The sequence below is a fragment of the Nyctereutes procyonoides genome, unplaced genomic scaffold (assembly GCF_905146905.1).
Source record: "Nyctereutes procyonoides isolate TBG_1078 unplaced genomic scaffold, NYPRO_anot_genome, whole genome shotgun sequence".
In the NCBI taxonomy this organism is placed as follows: Eukaryota; Metazoa; Chordata; class Mammalia; order Carnivora; family Canidae; genus Nyctereutes; species Nyctereutes procyonoides.
In genome coordinates, this window is record NW_026575051.1 from 1,004,489 (window position 1) to 1,025,301 (window position 20,813).

Sequence of the window (20,813 nt, forward strand, 5' to 3'; positions counted from 1 at the left end):
ATGGCATGGGTTATTAATATGATTCTAAATGAATAAAATTTTTACAATATTTTTATTTATTTATTTTTTAGAGAAAGAGTGTGGCAGGGAGGGGCAGAGGGAGAAGGAGAGACAGAATCTTGAGCAGTTTTCCCTGCTGAGCCCCAAACCCTTGGGGGCTAGATCTCACCACCTGAGTTCCTGAGTTGAGCGGAAGTCAAGGGTCTAAGGGTTACCTGACTGAGGCACCCAGACGCCCCAATACATTTTTAAACCTCTTTTGTTCCTACTATGATAAATATATATATTTTTTTATTATTTATGATAGTCACAGAGAGAGAGAGAGAGAGAGAGAGAGAGAGAGAGAGAGAGAGAGGCAGAGACACAGGCGGAGGGAGAAGCAGGCTCCATGCACCGGGAGCCCGATGTGGGATTCGATCCCGGGTCTCCAGGATCGCACCCCAGGCCAAAGGCAGGCGCCAAACCGCTGCGCCACCCAGGGATCCCCTACTATGATAAATATTGATAGATTAACCCACAGCCACAACATTATCCTGGGATCTTCAGTAATCTGTGAGACTGTGTAGATGCCCGGTGGGAACAGAATGTTCTAGACTCACTGCCTCACACAGCTCCCTGACCAGGACTCAGGGAGACAGTGTACAAGAGCGCTGTGGGGCAAGGTCTCAGGACCCCGGGCTGCCTCTCAGGGTCTCAGGCCCCAGGGCGGGTCCGGGGCGGGGACGCTCAGGCTGGGGAGTCCCCACCTCCCCGGGTTTCACTTCTTCTCCCAACCTGGCTCAGGGCCCCCTGCCTGGAGACTCGTGACGCAGCCCCAGCTCGCACTCCCATTGGGTGCAGCGTTTCTGGAGGAGCCAATCAGCGGCACCGGGTCCCGGGCTCTGAAGTCCACACCAGAACCGCCAGGACGCAGCTACTCCACCGACCCTAAAGGTCTGGGCTATGGTGCCCGGAACCCTAGCCCTGCTGCTGTCGGGGGCCCTGACCGTGACCCTGACCCGGGCGGGTGAGTGCGGGCGGGAGCGAGGGGACCCCGGGAAGCCGCCTCCCCGCCGCCCCCGGCCCCCCGCGGCCTGGGCTCCCCCGTCCCTCCCGCCTCCGCCCTGCCCCCCCCCGGGCATCTCCCCCCGGGCCCCGGCCCCGCGGCGGGAGGGGGGTCGGGCGGGGTCTCAGCCCCTCGGCTCCGCAGGCTCCCACTCCCTGAGGTATTTCTACACGTCCGTGTCCCGGCCCGGCCGCGGGGACCCCCGCTTCATCGCCGTCGGCTACGTGGACGACACGCAGTTCGTGCGGTTCGACAGCGACGCGGCCACTGGGAGGATGGAGCCGCGGGCGCCGTGGGTGGAGCAGGAGGGGCCGGAGTATTGGGACCGGGAGACGAGGAAAGTCAAGGAGTCCGCACGGACTTTCCGAGTGGACCTGGACACCCTGCGCGGCTACTACAACCAGAGCGAGGCCGGTGAGCGACGCGGGCCGGGGCCAGGGCACGACCCCCCTCCCCGCCGACCGGCCGGGGTCGCCCCGAGTGTCCGGGTCCGGGCGTCACCCCGAGGCTGCAGGCCCCCCACCCTAAACGGGTCCTCAGAGCCAGGAAGAGGCCGTGCGCCCTTTCAAGCGGTTTTCCTTTCGGTTTGAACTTAGAACTCCTGCGGTCCCGGGACTACTGAGGGTGCTCACCGCGGGGGCGGGGCCTCGGGGCGGAGCTGACCGCGGGGGCGGGGCCAGGGTCTCACACCTTCCAGTGGATGTTTGGCTGTGACCTGGGGCCGGACGGGCGCCTCCTCCGCGGGTACAGTCAGGACGCCTACGACGGCGCCGATTACCTGGCCCTGAAGGAGGACCTGCGCTCCTGGACCGCGGCGGACACGGCGGCGCAGATCACCCGGCGCAAGAGGGAGGCGGCAGGTGATGCAGAGCACCTGAGGAACTACCTGGAGACCATGTGCGTGGAGGGGCTGCGGAGGTACCTGGAGATGGGGAAGGAGACGCTGCAGCGCGCAGGTACCGGGGCGCGGGCCTCCCCGATCTCGCCTTCACTAGGGAGGGCTTCCCACCAGGAAGGGAATATGGACTCAGGGTCAGAAACCCGCCCCTCCCACGGCTGGGGAGAGGGGATCCGCCTGGGTGTTGATAGTCCTACTAGGGTGACTCACCCAGAGGCCGCTTTTCTCTAAGGACAATGGAGCAATCCAGAGACTCCGGGGAGGCAGGTGGAGGCCAGGGAGGCAGGTGGAGGCCATCCTGAGATAACCTCAGCGGTGCCCTTTGACCTGGCAGCTGGGTGGGAACCATGACTTTCCCTCAAGGCCTTCTTCAATGAAAACATATTTGGAGCTTGAACTGGGAGTTTTCTGAGTCCTTCAGCCTCCACCACGGTCAGGACCATCAGTGTGCTCTCCACCTTAGACCTGCAGCCTCCTACCCTGGACTCTCTCCCTGATTCTAGAACTTCTAAAGATTAGGACATCCCAAAGGCTAGGTTGGTGACTGGGCTTTGTGCTTCTTCCAAGTGAACCAACTGCCCTGTCCACCCTAGGATGGTCACACAAATGCAGTCTCAGTGGACCACGCAGTTAACCAAAGTGTGGGTTGTCCAATTCTTCTTCCTCAGAACCCCCCAGCACACGTGTGACCCGCCACCCCATCTCTGACCATGAGGTCACCCTGAGGTGCTGGGCGCTGGGCTTCTACCCTGCGGAGATCACCCTAACCTGGCAGCGGGATGGGGAGGACCAGACCCAGGACACAGAGCTTGTGGACACCAGGCCTGCAGGAGATGGGACCTTCCAGAAGTGGGCGGCCGTGGTGGTGCCCTCTGGACAGGAGCAGAGATACACGTGCCACGTGCAGCATGAGGGGCTGGCGGAGCCTGTCACGCGGAGATGGGGTAAGGAGGGTCTTAGGGTAGAGCTTCTCCTCAGGGCAAGTGGAGCTCTTCTGGAGAATTTCAGCAGAGTCAGGACTCAAGCCAGAGGCTGGACCCTCATCTTCCCTCCCCTTTCCAGAGCCTTCCCCTCTGTCCACCACTGTCATCATCAGCATTGCTGCTGTGGTTCTCCTCGTGGTCGCTGGGGTGATTGGAGCTGTGATCTGGAGGAAGCAGCGCTCAGGTAGGGAACCGACTGAATACTCTGTGTTTTCCTGTCCTGTTGGGGGTTTCCTAGGGAGCCGCTGTCCTGCCTTGTTAACGGGAAGTACTGTCCATACGCAGTTACTCTCCCACACTGGAGCTGTGTACTCACACTCACTGTGCAGCAAACACTTGGGAAAATGAAGGCCAGAGTTTCACCTTGGTGATTCTGGTGACGGACACTGATTCCCAGCTGTCACAGGACAGAGCGGAAGGCCCCTGCTGAGGACAGACCTTCAGCAAGTCAGGTGGTCCAGTGACCCCTCACCTCATGTCATGTCTCCTGACCCTGACCTGGGCGGTCAGTCAGAATTCTGCAGACTCACTCTGCACCAGGACTGGGAGCTTCCTTGACGATCTCCTGGCCCAGCCCTGTGCCCGGCCTCTCACATGATGTTTTCTTCCCACAGGAGGAAAAGGACCAGGCTACTCTCATGCTGCACGTGAGTATGCAGGGAGTGATCCCTGAGACCCCAGGGGAGTGTAGACAGGACCCCATGGGGAGCTCAGCCCCACAGCTTCTCCTTTAGTCTCACCTCCTGTGAGCTCTGACCACGTCCTGTTTATTCTCCTTTAGGCGATGACAGTGCCCAGGGCTCTGATGTGTCTCTGACGGCTCCTAGAGGTGAGACCCCGGAGACCCTGAAGTGGGGAGGGTTGGGGCACTGGGGACCTGATGAGCGTGAGGGGGACTGTTGAGAATGTCAGCACTTAATGTGACCGACCTCAATTTGTACTTGATTGTTTTTCACAGTGTGAGACCAGCTGTCCTGTGGGGACTGAGCGATGCAAGATGTGTTCACATCTCATGTGATGACGTCAACAACCCTGGCTTGTCTCTTTGCACAGTGTCAGGATGTGCCTGTGTCCCTAGGAGCATAATGTGAGGAGGTGGGGAGATTGGCCCACCCTGCCCACCATGACCTGTCCCTAATCTGATGTGCACTCTCTTCTCTGATGTGCTTTCCTGTCCAGCAGAGGTGGGACTGGACCATCTCCATCCCTGTCTTTGTTTCATGTTGGGCTGAGTGCTAGTGCCTTACTTTTCTATTCAAAATGAGAATCCAGGGCAGCCCTGGTGGCTCAGTGGTTTAGCACCACCTTCAGCCCAGGGCCTGATCCTGGGGACCCGGGATGGAGTCCCACATCAGGCTCCCTGCATGGAACCTGCTTCTCCCTCTGCCTGTGTCTCTGCCCCCACCCCCATCTCTCGTGAATAAATAAATAAAATCTTAAAAAAAAAACAAAATGAGAATCCCGATATATTTTCTAATTCATGGCATGTGAGGCTGATGAAGTAATAGAAGTGAAATTTGTAAGGTTGAGACAGAAATGAATGGATATTGAATGCACCATCCTAAAGGAAATGGTAGCTAGGTGACATGCTGCAGGTGTTAGCTAATGCTGCAGTTGAAATCATTTTGTAGTATAGAAATGTATCACATTAACAGGTTGTGCCTTTAAACTTACACAAAAGTGTACATCCGTTACATTTTAATAAAGCTAAAAAATGTCTGAAACTTAATTGTCTTAAACTATACATGCATTTCTAACTCATTGTGATACATACATACAGTTAGAGACTTAGGGAAGAGAGAGTATATGGGGCCTTTTTTTATTTCAAGAAATGCCACTAAACAGGCTTGAGGCTACACAGCCAGGAACAGAATCCACAATGGACCCTCAGTGGAGGCCCCCATACAACCAGCTCCCTGCTACTGGGTGTATATGTGACTGTTCACACCACTGTCTCCCCTGAGGTAGGACATGGACCCTGAGGTTGAGGCTCTCTCTCTGCTGCACCTTACAGCTGCATGACACTCCTGTGACACTCCTCAGACCACCTGGGCTCAATGCATGTACACTGTCCCAGTGTCTGTCACATGTCCTAAGTGTGGTAGGTGGTCATGTGACTGTTGAAGTTTCATGTCATGTCCAAGTTCAAGACTATTTGACAGAGTGATTTCTCCTCTCTGTAGAAGGAGATGGTCTCTGCCATCTTCAAGATTTTTTTAAGTGTGGGATTCCTTTATGTGGGAAGAGTGGTACAAGTTCCGGGAATGGACATCAAGGGTCAGGAATTGGAGAGGATGACAGATTTCAACATTTGGAGCAGTTATCTCAGACTAGAACTTGATCTGTGTACACTGTAGGCCCTCATGTGAGCTTGGGTGAAGGAATGACTCCTAAATGGCATCTTTCACCTTATCGCTTGATGGTTGTTACAGGTCCAGCTTCTGTCGACTCCAGCTCCTACTCAAAGATAAGTGGAAGAGCATCGTTGGGTGATGAAGTGATTGCTCAGCATGTCTTCTCCTGGCCTTTGTCTCTTCCTGGGATTAAAAATCCAGATCTGTATCACTTCAGATGATGTACATATGCTGTCATTTTAGGTTTCTTTATACATGCATATATTTCTGGGGAGAATATCTTCAATTTTATCAGATTTCATGGCCTCCACAAAAGTCTGAAACACTATTCCAGGTTAGACATTATCCTATTTCATCTCTAGTCCAGGAACAGGTAATAATCGCAGTGATTTTTAACAGATCCAATGATGTGATATGCATGCTCATTATTGTTTTGGTAATGACCAATCTCACACAGGATGATGTAGAGCTTTTTTGCTTACACTCACTTTCAATTTCTGTATGTATCTTTTTATAAGCTGAGTAACAGTTTAGAGACCAGTACTGGCTTATAGGAGACACAAATCCCCATTGGTTGAGTGACTTACACTCTGGCACCTACTTTCATGCCAGATAAATAGCAGAAAGGAAAATGGTTGATGGGGATTCCATTTCCTGTGGACTGAGTTTTAAAGATTTTATTTATTTATTCATGAGAGACATAGAGAGAGAAGCAGACTCCATGCAGGGAACCCAATGTGGGACTCGATCCTGGGACACCAGGATCATGCCCTGGGCCGAAGGCAGACACTCAACCACTAAGCCACCCAGGCATCCCAGGGTACTTTTAATATCTAGAAAATCTTAGCTTGGCTTCTTTGGCTCATGAGCTTCACAGAGAGGAAATAATGCTCAGAGCTTATTCATGTGAGGAACAGGGAAACTAACATTCCCTCCTGAAAATCTGGGAAACTCAGATTCATATCCTCAGAAAAGAATGGTTCAAATCAAATCTATTCTATATTCAAATACAAGAATATTCTAAGGAAATTTGCCTTTGAGTCAGCAAAAAGTGAGTAAGCAACTATTTTAAGGAGTTTGCAAGCACACACCAACCCTTCTGTGACTCATAATCCAATATTGGCCCATTGGCCATTGGGGCAAAATAACTTCATGTCACTAGATTAGTATGTAATTGTCCTGTACTGGTGATGACCCAAAAATTATAAGAAAGAAACAAATTTCTCCAGAGAAATCTCTCTTTGAACCTATGTGTCAAAAAAAATGACAAAAATAATTACACAAAGAAAATAAAGCAACTCATAACAAAAATGAATTCAAATGAAAAAAAGACTGTGATTGAGCAACTTTAGAAAGAATCAGTAGTAAAAAGAAGCTCAGGAAACTTCAATATTGGAATCATAAGACAAAATGTAACATGACTAGGGTATAAGTATATAAATATATATTATTTGAATATATATTATGGATATGATATAATGAAAAAAATCACTATATTGAAAGTGTCGAAAAAAATGGCAAAAGCAAAAGCACTTCTTGAAAATAAGTACAATATAGAGTGATTGATGATTCAATGATGAAAATAATAAGAATAAGAATAAGAAGAATAAGAAAAGAATAAGAAATATTCAGTAAAAGAACGAGTGAAGGCATGAAAAATAAAAAATAAAAAGTCATGTCAGGCAGACAAGCAAAAGAAAGCTGGAGTGGATGCACTCATTAGCTAAAAGGGACTTTAAGAATGCTAGTCAGATAGGAGGAGAAGTGGGGGGACTCTGAAATTTGCCTCCTCCTTCCAATACAGCTGGATCAACGTTCAAGAGTTTTGAACAACTGGGAAGACATCTGGGGATCAAGGAAACAATGTGCACACTTAGAGCGAGAGAACGTGGCAGATGCGAGGTTGCGATCCCTGGTTGGGCCACGTGGCAAGGAAAGCCGCTGCCGAGACGCAGGAGGGCGCCCTTTTAGGGGAGCAGGGGGAGAAAGCCAAAGAGCCCAGCAGGTAGGGGTGCACAGTAAGTCCTGGTGAGGAGATCCCTGGGCCGGTCGGAAGAGGTGCTCCCCTCCCGGAGGGCATGTGGGGGGCATATTTAGCCTCTCCAAGGACGAAAGGCCGCCCGGAGCCCGAGCCGTCGCGTGGCGTTCAGCAGCAGGGTCGAGGTGCGCAGAGGACAGAAAACCTCTTCCTTTACTTCTCTGGGAGCCGCAACAGATTCAAGCCTCTGTGATGACTTCTCTGGGACAGAGGGGGTAGGGGACCGAGACGAGGGCAGACGGCCAGTAGCCTGGCTCCAGCCAGGTCTTCTCGCTGAGCAGCTGCAGTAGACTCTAGCCTCTGCGTGGGCACTGGGCCCCGGCCTTTTGGGGTTGGCACGGTGCTGGGGACACCCTGAGCCTCTCTGCAGGCGGACGGGGGCAGGCGTGCACTCTCCCAGGCCCTTTAAAACTTGGAATTTTGAACCCCAACCACTGACCAGACAGAAACTCTAAGAGAGCTGTGGCTTGGGGCGCGCCCACGGCTGGGGTACAGAGAGGGTAGGGAAGCCGGGACCGCCCAGGACACAGGAGGTTATTCGCTTTTCTAAGAGGGTCTCCTGAGCAGTGGGAGTTCGCTCCTCGGCCAAGAAGGTGAGTGAAGCCGCATTGTATCCTCCCCACCACCGCGCTCTCCTCCGCCCCGCGCCGCGGGCACCGCCGACTCCAGAGAGGAGCACGGCAGCTCCAGGCGAGGCTGGAGTCCCCTGCACGAACCCCGCCCCTGCCGGGCAGGAGCGCCCTTCCCGGGACAAGTGGGCCGCTTGAGCCCGCAGAGCGCCTCTCCCCAGAGCACCGGCACAGGTGCCCCACATCTACGGAGTTTACTGATTGAAGAAAGCTCCAAAACATCAGCTTCGATGGAAATATGGCCAGGCTTGCTTCCTTTTTCTTTTTTCTCTCCTCTTCTTAATTTAAAAAAAAAAAAAAAAGCTTTTAAATTTGTTTTTTAATTTTTTCTTTTTATTCCTTATCTTTTATTTTATATGTATTTTTTCTTTTTATCTTTTCTTTGTATAAGGTTTATAATATTTTGTTCATTTGTAGATTTGTTTCCTTCTCATATTTTCCAGATCAGGCTTCTTTTTCAATTTGTCCTCTTTTCTTCTTTCCCTTTTCTTTCTTTCTTAGTTCTTTCTTTCTTTCTTTCTTTCTTCTTTCTTTCTTTCTTATTGTTTAGAATCAAGTTTGTGTATTAGTTTCTTATCTTTTTTTCTTGTCTTGGATCAGGGGTTTTTTGGTTTGTTTTTTCTTTTTTGTTTTCACTTCTCTTCTTTTTTCTTTTATAGGTATTTTTTATAGATTTTATTTATTTATTTATGAGAGACACAGAGAGATTGGGGCAGAGACACAGGTAGTGGGAGAAGCAGGCTCCAAGCAGGGAGCCCGACATGGGACATGAATCCCAGTCTCCAGGATCACACCCTGGGCTGAAGGTGGTGCCAAACCGCTGAGCCACCAGGGCTGCCCTCTTTTATAGGTTTAGTTTGACAAACAAATCAAAGCATATCAACTTAATGGTCCAAACACTCCCCACTACAAGCACGGAAGAACTCTGTGCAGGGAGGACCAATAGGAAAGAGCAGCCAAAACATAACAGCAGAGTGTATACAGGATATACCAGAAACACATCCTAAACTTATTGTTGTTACTGTTATTATTGCTATTTTGGCTAGGTTTTTTTTTTTTTTTTCCACTCTTTCTTTCCTTCTTTCTTTCATGGACAAAATGACTAGACAGAGAAATTCACCCCAAAAGATACAAAAAAAAAGGAGGTAATACTTACTGCCAGGGATATTATCAATATGGATATAAGTAAGATATCTGAACTAGAATTTAAAACAATGATCATTAAAAAAATTAAAAAATGATCATAAAGATATTAGCTGGGCAGGAGATTGGTAATGGCACAGGAGTAGGGTCCTCACCTCACCCGGCCCCACCAACTTACCTGGATAACTTTCAAACCATCCTGAAAACCTATGAATCTGACCTGAGATTTAAAGAGAAAATAGCCAGAACGCTACAGAGAGAAGGGTTTTCACTTCTATCAAGGTAAGAAGGTGGAAAAAACAAAATAAAAAAGAATCAAGTGAGGGAGCCCCCCAACCTGCTCCCCCAGGAGCCGGGCTAAGGCCTGCAGGAGCCTGGGGAGGGGGACAGGAAAGCCAAGCCCCTGAGAAGCGGACTTTAACTCTGCTCTGGATTCTTCCCCGATGGAAAGGCGCTCAGCAGGGAAACTGGGCAGAAGCACAGGGGTACAGTGGAGCCTCCAGTCTCCCAGGGTCACTAGCAGAGGAGGGGCACCCGGGGAGAGCGCACCCACACTGCGGCCGAGCTCGGTAAAGGGCTGGAGCCGCGCCCGGCGGGGCCTTGGGGAGAAGCTGGTCGGTCAGGCGGGGGCTCTGGGCCGAGGGGGCTGCGCCCTGCTGCCTTTGGGAGCCGCAGCCCGGAGCGCACGATTCCAGCAGCTCAGGCCCCAGATCCTAGGGCGCCGGGGGACACAGCCGACGATCCTGTGCTCCCCCGGTACAGGCGGAGGTGGAGAGGGCACAGGATTGCAAAGATGTTCCTGCCGCTGAGTGCCCCCGAGCTGTGCAGGTGAGCACCCCCCCCCCGCCCCCGCCCCGGGAGCATCCAGGCCAGTGTGGACTGGGAGACTGCGGGTGGTTACTGGGGGAGCTGACTCCAGAGTTGGAGATCTGGCCAAAGCTATTTTTTTCTCTTCCTTTCACCTTGCTCTTGAGAGAGGCAGGGCCTCTAGGGAACAAAGGCTTCACAGGGTAAACAGCTCCCACTGAGCCCCGCACCTGGCAGGAGGTGGGGCAGCTCCCCCAGGTGCACACACACCTGAGAATCAGCACAGCAGTCCCCTCCCCCAGAAGACCAGCTGGAAGAACAGGGGAAGAGTTTACTGAACAAGCAGCGCTGGAAAGCTCCAGGACTAAGGGAAAATAGTATGTAGAACTAGAGGGTCTTTTTTTTTTTTTTTTTTACAACTCATTTTTATATCAGGCTAAAATTTTCCAATATTTTTTCTCTTTTCCCACCTTAACTATGATACTTTACCAACTCTTCGTTTTTAAGTTTTTTCCTTTTTGACTGTCATATTTCTACAATTACATGTATTAGATATATTTTTCACTTCTGGATTCTCTTCAATGTATTCAATTTAATTTTGGGAGATATACGAGCTATAGGGTTTTTGTTTTGTTTTTGTTTTTTTCTGTCTCATTTTGTTTTACAATAGTGGAAGTTAGTACCTTCTAACACATGACCAAATACACCCAGAACCAAATGGAACACCGTGTTGGTTCATTCTCAGAGATTATATTCTCTCTTCCTTCCCATTATGCCCCCCTCTTTTATCTTATTTATGTCTTTGTGGTCAGTGTTGGGTCTTTAGATAAGTATTGCTGGTTTATATAAATTTGGGACTGGCATCTTCTAACATACAGAACAATATACACTCAGAACCAAGAGGATTACCCTCTAGGTCCCCTCAAGGAGACTACATTCCCAATCCACTACCACTTCCTCACCACCATCATCCTGCTCCTTTTTTTTCCCTTTCTTGTCTTTGTTTTTTTTTTTTTTAATTTTTACTAGTTTGTTTTAAAATTTGTTTTTCATTTAAGTAGTCCTTTTGTTTTATTGTGTTCTGTTCTTCTTTTTCTTTTATTTTCTGGTCTCTGACCTCTTTGAAATCATCTACAGTATATTTTTCTCAGGCTGTGGTTGATATTTTTGACTTAGTTCACTCATACAGCCACTCTTGCACTGGACAAAATAACCAGAAGGAAGAATTCACCACAAAAGAAAGAACCAGAACCAATACTCTCTGCCACAGAGTTACAGAATATGGATTTAAATACGATGACAGAAATTCAAGATGAATGGATAAAGAAGATGTGGCATATATATGATGGAATATTAGCCATTAGAAACGATGAATACTCACCATTTGCTTCAACATGGATGGAACTGAAGGGTATTATGCTGAGTGCAGTAAGTCAACTGGAGAAGGACCGTCATCATATAGTTTTACTCATACGGGGAATGTGAGAAATAGTGAAAGGGATTATATGAGAAAGGAGGGAAAATGAGTGGGAAAAATTAGAGAGGGTGACAGAACATGAGAGACTCCTAACTCTGGGAAACGAACAAGGTGTAGTGGAAGGGGAGGCAGGTGGGGCGATGGGGGTGACTGGGTGACAGGCACCGAGGGGGGCACTTGATGGGATGAGCACTGGGTGTTCTACTATATGTTGGCAAATTGAACTTCAATATATATATATATATATATATATATATATATATATATATATATATAATATAAAGAAATTCAATTCAGAAGTACAATTATAAAGTTACTGGTGGCTCTGGAAAAAAGCATAAAGGACTCTAGAGACTTCGTTACTGCAGAATTGAGATCTAATCAGGCCGAAATAAAAAATACTTTAACTGAGATGCAATCCAAACTGGGTGCTCTGCTAGGGTTAATGAGGTGGAAGAGAGAGAGACATAGAAGGAAAGTTGATGGAAAGGAAGGAAGCCGAGGAAAAAAGAGAAAAACAATTAAGAGCCCACAATGAAAGTCTTAGGGAAATAAATGATAGTTTGTAAAGGAAGAATATTCATCTTATTGGGGTTCCAGAAGAGGCTGATAGAGAGAGAGGACCACAAGTATATTTGAACAAATCATAGCTGAGAACTTCCCCAATCTGGAGAAGGAAACAGGCATTCAGATCCAAGAGATAGAGAGGACCCTCTCAAAAATTAATAAAAACCATTCAGGGATCCCTGGGTGGTGCAGCGGTTTGGCGCCTGCCTTTGGCCCAGGGCGCGATCCTGGAGACCCGGGATCGAGTCCCACGTCGGCCTCCCGGCGCATGGAGCCTGCTTCTCCCTCTGCCTATGTCTCTGCCTCTCTCTCTCTCTCTCTCTTTCTCTGTGTGTGTGACTATCATAAATAAATAAAAAAAATTAAAAAACCATTCAACACCTTGACAATAATAATAATGATAGTGAAACTTGCAAATTTCAAAGATAAACAGAAAATCCTTAAAACAGCTTGAGACAAGAGATTCTTAATTTATATGGGGAGAAATATCAGATTAACAGCAGACCTCTCCACAGACCAGGCAGGCCAGAAAGGGCTGGTAGGATATATTCAGGGTCCTAAATGAGAACATGCAGCCAAGAATACTTTATCCAGCAGGCTTTCATTAAGAATAAAAGAGGAGATAAAGAGCTTCCAAGATAGGCAGAAACTGAAAGAATATGTGACCACCAAACCAGCAAATATTAAGGGGGACACTGTAAAAGAAAGAGGAAGCCCAGAGAAACAATCCACAAAAACAAGGACTGAATAGGGAATACGATGACACTAGATTCCTGTCTGTCAATAGTTATGTGAATGGGCTAAATTATCCCATCAAAAGATGCAGGGTATGGACTGGATAAAAAAGCAAGACCCATCTGTATGCTGTCTATGAGAGACTCATTTTACACCTAAGGACACCTCCAGCCTGAAAATAAAGGGGTGGAGAACAATTTACCATTCAAATGGTCCTCAAAAGAAAGCTGGGGTAGCATTCCTCATATCAAATAAATTAGATTTTATCCCATACTGTAGTAAGATGCAGAGGGACACTATATCATACTTAATGGGTCTATCCAACAAGAAGACCTAACAATTATGAATATCTATGCCTCTAATGTGGGAGCCGCCAAGTATATCAATTGATTCATAACCAAAGTAAGGAGATACTTAGATAATAATACACTAATAGTAGGAAACTTCAACACGGCACTCTCTGCAAATGACAGATATTCTAAGCAGAATATCACCAAAGAAACAAGGGTCTTGAATGATACACTGGACCAAATGGATTTCACAGGCATATACACAGAACATTTCAGCCTAATGCAACTGAATACACATTCTTCTCAAGTGCACATGGAACTTTCTCCATAATAGACCACATAGTGGGTCACAAATCAGGTATCAACCCATAGGGAAAGATTGGGATTGTCTCCTGCATATTTTCATATCACAATGTTTGAAACTACAACTCAATCACAAGAAGAAATTTGGAGGAAACTCAAACACATGGAGGTTAAAGAGCATCCTACTAAAAGATGAATGGGTCAACCAGGAAAAAAGAGAAGAATTAAAAAGATTCACAGAAACTAATGAAAATGAAAATACAACTGTTCAAAATCTTTGGGATACAGCAAAAGTGGTCCTAAGAGGGAAATACATCACAATACAAGCCTACCTCAAAAAATTGGAGAAAACTCAAATACCTAGCTAACCTTGCACCTAAAAGAATTGGAGAAAGAACAGCAAATAAAGCCTGAATCCTGCAGAAGAAAAGAGATAATAAAGATTAGAGAAGAGCTCAATGAAATAGAGACCAGAAGAACTGTAGAATAGATCAACAAAACCAGGAGCTTGTTCTTTGAAAGAATTAATAAAATAGCTTCTAGCCATCCTTATTAAAAATAAAAAAAGATCTAACAAAATCACTGACAGAGGAGAGATCACAACAAATTCCAAGGAAATACAAACGATTTTAAAAACGTATTATTAGCAATCATATGCCAACAGATTAGGCAATCTAGAGGATATCTATATACAGATGTTACTGTACATAGAAAACCCAAAAGACTCTATCCCAAGACTATTAGAACTCACACAGCAATTCAGCAATGTGGCAGGATACAAAATCAATGCACAGAAATCAGTGGCATTTCTGTACACTAACAATGAGACTGAAGAAAAGAAATTAAGTCAATCCTATTTACAATTGCACCCAAAAGCATAAGATACCTAGGAATAAACCTAACCAAAGAGGATATATACCCTAAAAACTCAGAACACTTCTGCAAGAAATTGAGGAAGATGTAAAGAGATGGAAAAACATTCCATGCTCATGGATTGGAAGAATTAATATGGTGAAAATGTCTATGTCTTTACATATTCAGTACAATCCCTATCAAAACACCATGGACTTTCTTCATAGAGTTGGAACAAATAATCTTAAGGTTTGTATGGAATCAAAAAAGACCTCAAATAGCCAGAGGAATATAGAAAAAGAAAACCAATGCCAGGGGCACCATAATGCCAGATTTCAAGCTGTATTACAAGGCTGTGGTCATCAGGACAGTATGGTATTGGCACAAAAGCAGACACATTGATCAATGGAACAGAATAAAGAATCCAGAAATGGACACTCAATTCTATGGTGAACTAATACTCAGCAAAGCAGGAAAGAGTATCCACTGGAAAAGGGACAGTCTCTTCAATAAATGGTGTTGGGAAATTGGACAGCCATGTGCAGAAGATTGAAACTGGACCATTCTCTTACACCAGACACAAAGATAAACTCAAGGGGGATCCCTGGGTGGCCCGGCGGTTTGGCGCCTGCCTTTGGCCCAGGGCGCGATCCTGGAGACCCGGGATCGAGTCCCACATCGGGTTCCCGGTGCATGGAGCCTGCTTCTCCCTCTGCCTGTGTCTCTGCCTCTCTCTCTCTCTCTCTGTGTGTGTGTAACTATCATAAATAAATAAAAAAAATTAAAAAAAAAGATAAACTCAAAATGGATGAAAGACCTAATGTGAGACAAGAATCCATCAAAATCCGAGAGGAGAACACAGTCAAAACCCTTTTTGAACTTGGCCACAGCAAATTTTTGCAACACACATCTATGAAGTCAAGGGAATAAAAAGCAAAAATGAACTATTGGGATTTAATCAAGATAAAAAGTTTCTGGGACACCTAAGTGGCTCAGCAGTTGAGCGTCTCTCTTTGGCTTAGGATGTGATCCTGGGGTTCCGGGTTCAAGTCCCACATTGGGCTCCCTGTGAGGAGCCTGCTTCTCCCTCTTCCTGTGTCTCTGCCTCTCTCTCTCTCTGTCTCTCATGAATAAATAAATAAAATCTTTAAGAAAAAAAAGATAAAAAGCTTCTGCACAGCAAAAGAAACAGTCAACAAAACTAAAAGACAACCTACTGAATGAGAGAAGAAATTTGCAAATGACCTATCAGATAAAGGGCTAGTATCCAAGATCTATAAAGAACTTGCCAAGCTCAACACCCATGAAACAAACAATCCCATCATGAAATAGGCAGAAGGCATGAACAGAAATTTCTCCAAAGAAGACCTACACATGGCCAACAGGCACATGAGAAAATGCTCCACATCACTTGCCATCAGGGAAATACAGATCAAAACCACAATAAGATCCCAGGTCACACCAGTGAATGGTGAAAATTAACAAGAAACAACAAATGTTAGAGAGGATGTGGAGAAAGGGGAACCCTTTGCACTGTTAGTGGGAATCAGAAAGGATGAATACCTACCATTTGCTTCGACGTGGAATGTTTATTTGAACAAATTTTAGCTGAGCACTTTCTTAATCTGGGGAAGGAAATAGGCATTTAACCAGGAGGCATAGAGCAACCCCCTCAAAATCAATAAAAATAGGTCAACACCTTGACGTATAATAAGAAAGTTTGGAAATTTCAGATATAAGGGAAAATCCTGAAAGTAGGTCAAGACAAGAGGTCCTTAATCTAAAAGGGTAGCACATAAGGCTGGCAGCAGACCTGTCCACAGAGACTTGGCAAGCCAGAAAGGACTGACATGATGTATTCAAGGTGCTAAATGGGAATGATATGCAGCTATGAATACTTTATTTGTCACACAGATAATAAAGAGGAGAAATAAAGAGTTTCCAGGACAAACAAAAACTAAAGGAATTTGTGAACACTAAATCAGTTGTTGCAAGAGATATTAGAGGGAATCCTTTGAGTGAAGAGACAGCTCAAAAGTAACAAAGGCCAGAAAGGAACATAGACAATCTATGGAAACAGAGACTTTAGAAGTGATACAATGACATGAAATTCATACCTTTCAATAATTACTCTGAATGTAGATGGACTAAATGTTCCAATCAAAGACACAGGGTATTAGATTAGATAACAAAACCACATCAATGTGCTCCTACAAGACACTCATTTTATTTTTTATTTTTAAAATTTTTAAAATTTATTTATGATAGTCACACAGAGAGAGAGAGAGAGAGGCAGAGACATAGGCAGAGGGAGAAGCAGGCTCCATGCACCGGGAGCCCGACGTGGGATTCGATCCCGGGTCTCCAGGATCGCACCCCAGGCCAAAGGCAGGCGCCAAACCGCTGCGCCACCCAGGGATCCCAAGACACTCATTTTAGACCCAAAGACACCTCCAGATTGAAAGTGAGGGGGTGGAAACCATTTATCGATGCTGATGGACATCAAAAGAAAGCTGGAGTAACAATCCTTATAATAGACAAACTGTATAAATCAAAGACTAATGAAGAGATGAAGAAGGACACTATATCATAATAAAAGGGCTTATCCAATAAGCAGATCTAACAATTATAAATATTTATGCTCCTAACTTGAGAGAAGCCAATTATATAAACCAATTAATAGCAGAGTTAAAGAAACACATTGATAATAACACAACCATAGCAGAGGACTTCAGTACCCCACTCACAGCAATGGACAGATCACCTAAGCAGAAGATCAACAAGAAAATAAGGGCTTTGAATGACACAATGGATCAGATGGACTTCACAGGTATATTCAGAACCTTTCATCCTAAAGTAGCAAAACACTCATTCTTCTTGAGTGCACATAGAACATTCTCCAGAAGAGATGACATACTGGGTCACAAATCAGGACTCAATTGATATCCAATATTGAGATTATTCCCTACATATTTTCATACCACATGCTTTAAAGTGTGAAATCAATCACAAGAAAAACTTTAGAAGGAACACAAATACATGAAGGTTAAAAATCATCCTACTAAAGAATGAATGGGTCAACCAGGAAACTAAAGAAGAATTTTTAAAAGCACATGGAAGCAAATGAAAATGAAAACACAAAAGCTCAGAACCTTTAGGATGCAGCAAAGGTGGTCCTAAGAGGGAAGTACATAGCAATACAAGCCTTTCTCAAGAAACAAGAAAAGTCCCAAATAACCCAACCTTACACCTAAGAGAGCTGGAAAAAGAATAGGAAATAAAGCCTAAATCCAGTAAGAGAAGAGATATAATACAATCAGAGCACAAATCAATGATATAGAAATTAAAAAAAAAACCAGTAGAACAGATCAATGAAACTAGAAGCTGGTTCTCTGAAAGAAATGATAAGATCAATAAATGCTTAGCCAGACTTAACAAAAAGAAAAGAGAAAGGACCCAAATAAAGAAAATATTATGAGCAAGTGTTACCAACAGATTAGGCAATCTGGAAGAAATGGATACATTCCTAGAAACATATAAACTACCAAAACTGAAACAAAAAGAAATAGAAAACCTGAACAGACCCATAACCAGCAAAGAAATTGAATCAATAATTAAAGATCTCCCAAGAAACAAGAGTTCAGGGCCGATGCCTCCCAGTGGAATTCTACCAAACATTTAAAGAAGAATTCATACCTATTCTTCTGAAACTGTTCCAAAAAATAGAAGTGGTGGGGAAACTTCCAAACTCATTTTAGAGGCCAGCATTACCTTGATCCCCTAACCAGAAAAAGATCCCACCAAAAAGGAGATTACAGACCAAGATCCATGGTGCAAAATTCCTCATCAAGATATTATGCTAATAGGATCCAACCATACATCAAAAGGATTATTCGCCATGACCAAGTGAGATTTATTCCTGAGCTGCAGGAGTGGTTCAACATCTGCAAATCAATTAATGTGATACACCACATCAAGAAAAGAAAGGACAAGAACTATATGATCTTCTCAATAGATGCAGAAAAAGCATTTGACAAAATACTTTGTTGATTAAAAAAAAAACTCTCTGCAGTGAAGGAATAGAAGGAACATATCTCAATATCAAAAAAGCCATACAAGAGGGATCCCTGGGTGGCGCAGCGGTTTAGCGCTTGCCTTTGGCCCAGGGTGCGATCCTGGAGACCCAGGATCGAATCCCACGTCGGGCTCCCGGTGCATGGAGCCTGCTTCTCCATCCGCCTGTGTCTCTGCCTCTCTCTCTGTCTCTCTGTGACTATCGTAGATAAATAAAAATTTTAAAAAAATTTAAAAAGCCATACAAGAAAAACCCACAGTGAATATCATCCTCAATGCATAAAACTGAGAGGTTTCCCCCTAAGGTCAGGAACACGACAGGGACATCCACTCTCACCACTGTTGCTCAATATAGTACTGGAATCAGACAACAAAAAGAAATAAAAGCCATCCAAATCAGCAAAAAAGAAGTCAAATTCTCACTCTTCACAGAAGGCATGCAACTCTATGTAGAAAACTCAAGACTGCACCCAAAAATTGCTAGACTGATCAGGAATTCAGCAATGTTGCATGATATATGTTCAATGCACAGAAGTCAGTTGCATTTTTATACACTAACAAAGATGCCAAAGAAAGAGAAATGAAATAATTGATCCCATTTACAATTGCACCAAAAAAACAAAATACACCTAGAAATAAACCTAACCAAGTAGGTAAAGGATCTGTATTCTGAAAGGTATAGAATACTTGTGAAAGACACAAAGAAATGGAAAAACAGTCCATGCTCATGAATTGGAAGAATAAATATTGTTAAAAAGTCCACACTACACAATGAAATCTACATATTCATTGCAATCCCTATCAAAAAGTCATCAGCCTTTTTTATAGAGCTGGAACAAGCAACTCTAAAATTTGTATGGAGGGACGCCAGGGTGGCTCAGTGGTTGAGCATCTGCCTTTGACTCAGGACGTGACCCTGGAGTCCCGAGATTGAGTCCCACATTGGGCTTCCTGCCAGGAGCCTGCTTCTCCCTCTGCTTATGTTTCTGCCTCTCCTTCTCTGTGTCTCTCGTGAATGATTAAAATCTTTTAAAAAATAAAATAAAATAAAATGTGTATGGAACTAGAAAAGACCCCAAATATCCAACGCAATGTTGAAAAAGAAAACTAAATCTAGAGGTATCACAATTCTAGACTTCAAGCTGTATTACAAAGTTGTAATCATCACGACAGTATGTTACCAGCACAAAAACAGACACATAGGGGCACCTGGGTGGCTCAGTGTTGAGTGTCTTCTTTGGCTCAGGTTGTGATCCCAGGATCCTGGGATTGAGTCCCACATCAGGCTCCCTGTGGGGAGCCTCTGCCTATGTCTCTGCCTTTCACTGTGCCTCTCATTAATAAATAAATAAAACGTTAAAACAACAACATAACCAGACACATAGATCAATGGAACAGAATAGAGAACCCAGAAATGGACCCTCCACTCTGTGGTCAACTAGACTTCAACAAAGCAATAAAGAATACCTGATGGAAAAAGAACAGTCTCTTCAACAGATGGTGTTGGGAACATTGGACAGCCACATGCAGAAGAAGGGAACTGGATCACTTTCTTATACCACACACAAAACTAGACTCAAAATGGATGAAGGAACTAAATGTGAGACTGGAATCCATCAAAATCCTAGAGGAGGACACAGGCAGCAAACTCTTTGACCTTGGCTGCAGCAATCCTGGCTAGACATGTCTCCAAAAGCAAGGGAAATAAAGTCAAGAATTTGAATTCTTGGGAGTTCATCAAGATAAAAAGCTTTTGGGGATCCCTGAGTGGCTCAGCAGTTTAGCGCCTGCCTTCGGCCCAGGGCATGATCCTGGAGTCCTAGGATCAAGTTCCACATCAGGCTCCCTGCATGGAGCCTGCTTCTCCCTCTCCCTCTGCCTGTGTCTCTGTCTTTGTCTCTGTCTCTCTCTCTCTGTCTCTCATGAATAAATAAATAAAATATTTTTTAAAAAAAGATAAAAAGCTTTTCCACAGCAAACAAACAGTTGGGAAAAGTAAAAGACAACCTAAAGAATGGGAGAAGACATTTGCAAATGACATATCAGATAAAGGGCTAGTATCTAAAATCTATAAAAAACTTATCAACGTCAACACCCAAAAAAACAAAAACTCCAGTCAAGAGATGGGCAGAAGACGTGAACAGACATTTTTCCAAAGAAAACATACAGATGGCCAAGAGACACATGAAAAAAAATGCTCTGCATCACTTAGCATCAAGGTAAACACAAATCAAAACCACAATGAGGGGCAGCCCCGGTGGCTCAGTGGTTTAGCACAGCCTTCAGCCCAGGGCCTGATCCTGGAGACCCAGGATCGAGTCCCACGTCAGGCTCCCGGCATGGAGCCTGCTTCTCCCTCTGCCTGTGTCTCTGCCTCTCTCTCTCTCTCTGTCTCTCATGAATTAAAAAACAACAACAACAACAACAACAACGAGAGGCACCTGGGTGGCTCAGTGGCTGAGCGTCTGCCTTTGGCTCAGGGCATGATCCCACATCCTGGGTTGGAGCCCCAGGGGATGGAGCCCCACATTGGGCTTTCTGCAGGGAGTCTGCTTCTCCCTCTGCCTGTGCCTCTGCCTCTCTCTCTGTGTCTCTTATGAATAAATAAATAAAATCTT

General features: G+C 45.3%; 1 protein-coding gene across 1 annotated transcript; it reads left to right on the plus strand.

Annotated features, from left to right (window-relative positions):
* Nucleotides 1–868: 868 nt before the first annotated feature.
* LOC129513138 (DLA class I histocompatibility antigen, A9/A9 alpha chain-like) lies at nt 869–4,379 on the plus strand. The gene is made up of 8 exons (XM_055330884.1): nt 869–1,006; nt 1,190–1,459; nt 1,726–2,001; nt 2,612–2,887; nt 3,006–3,110; nt 3,541–3,573; nt 3,708–3,755; nt 3,885–4,379. The coding sequence occupies exons 1-8, from the start codon at nt 943–945 to the stop codon at nt 3,887–3,889; spliced, it is 1,077 nt and encodes a 358-aa protein (XP_055186859.1). The 5' UTR covers nt 869–942; the 3' UTR covers nt 3,890–4,379.
* Nucleotides 4,380–20,813: the final 16,434 nt, after the last annotated feature.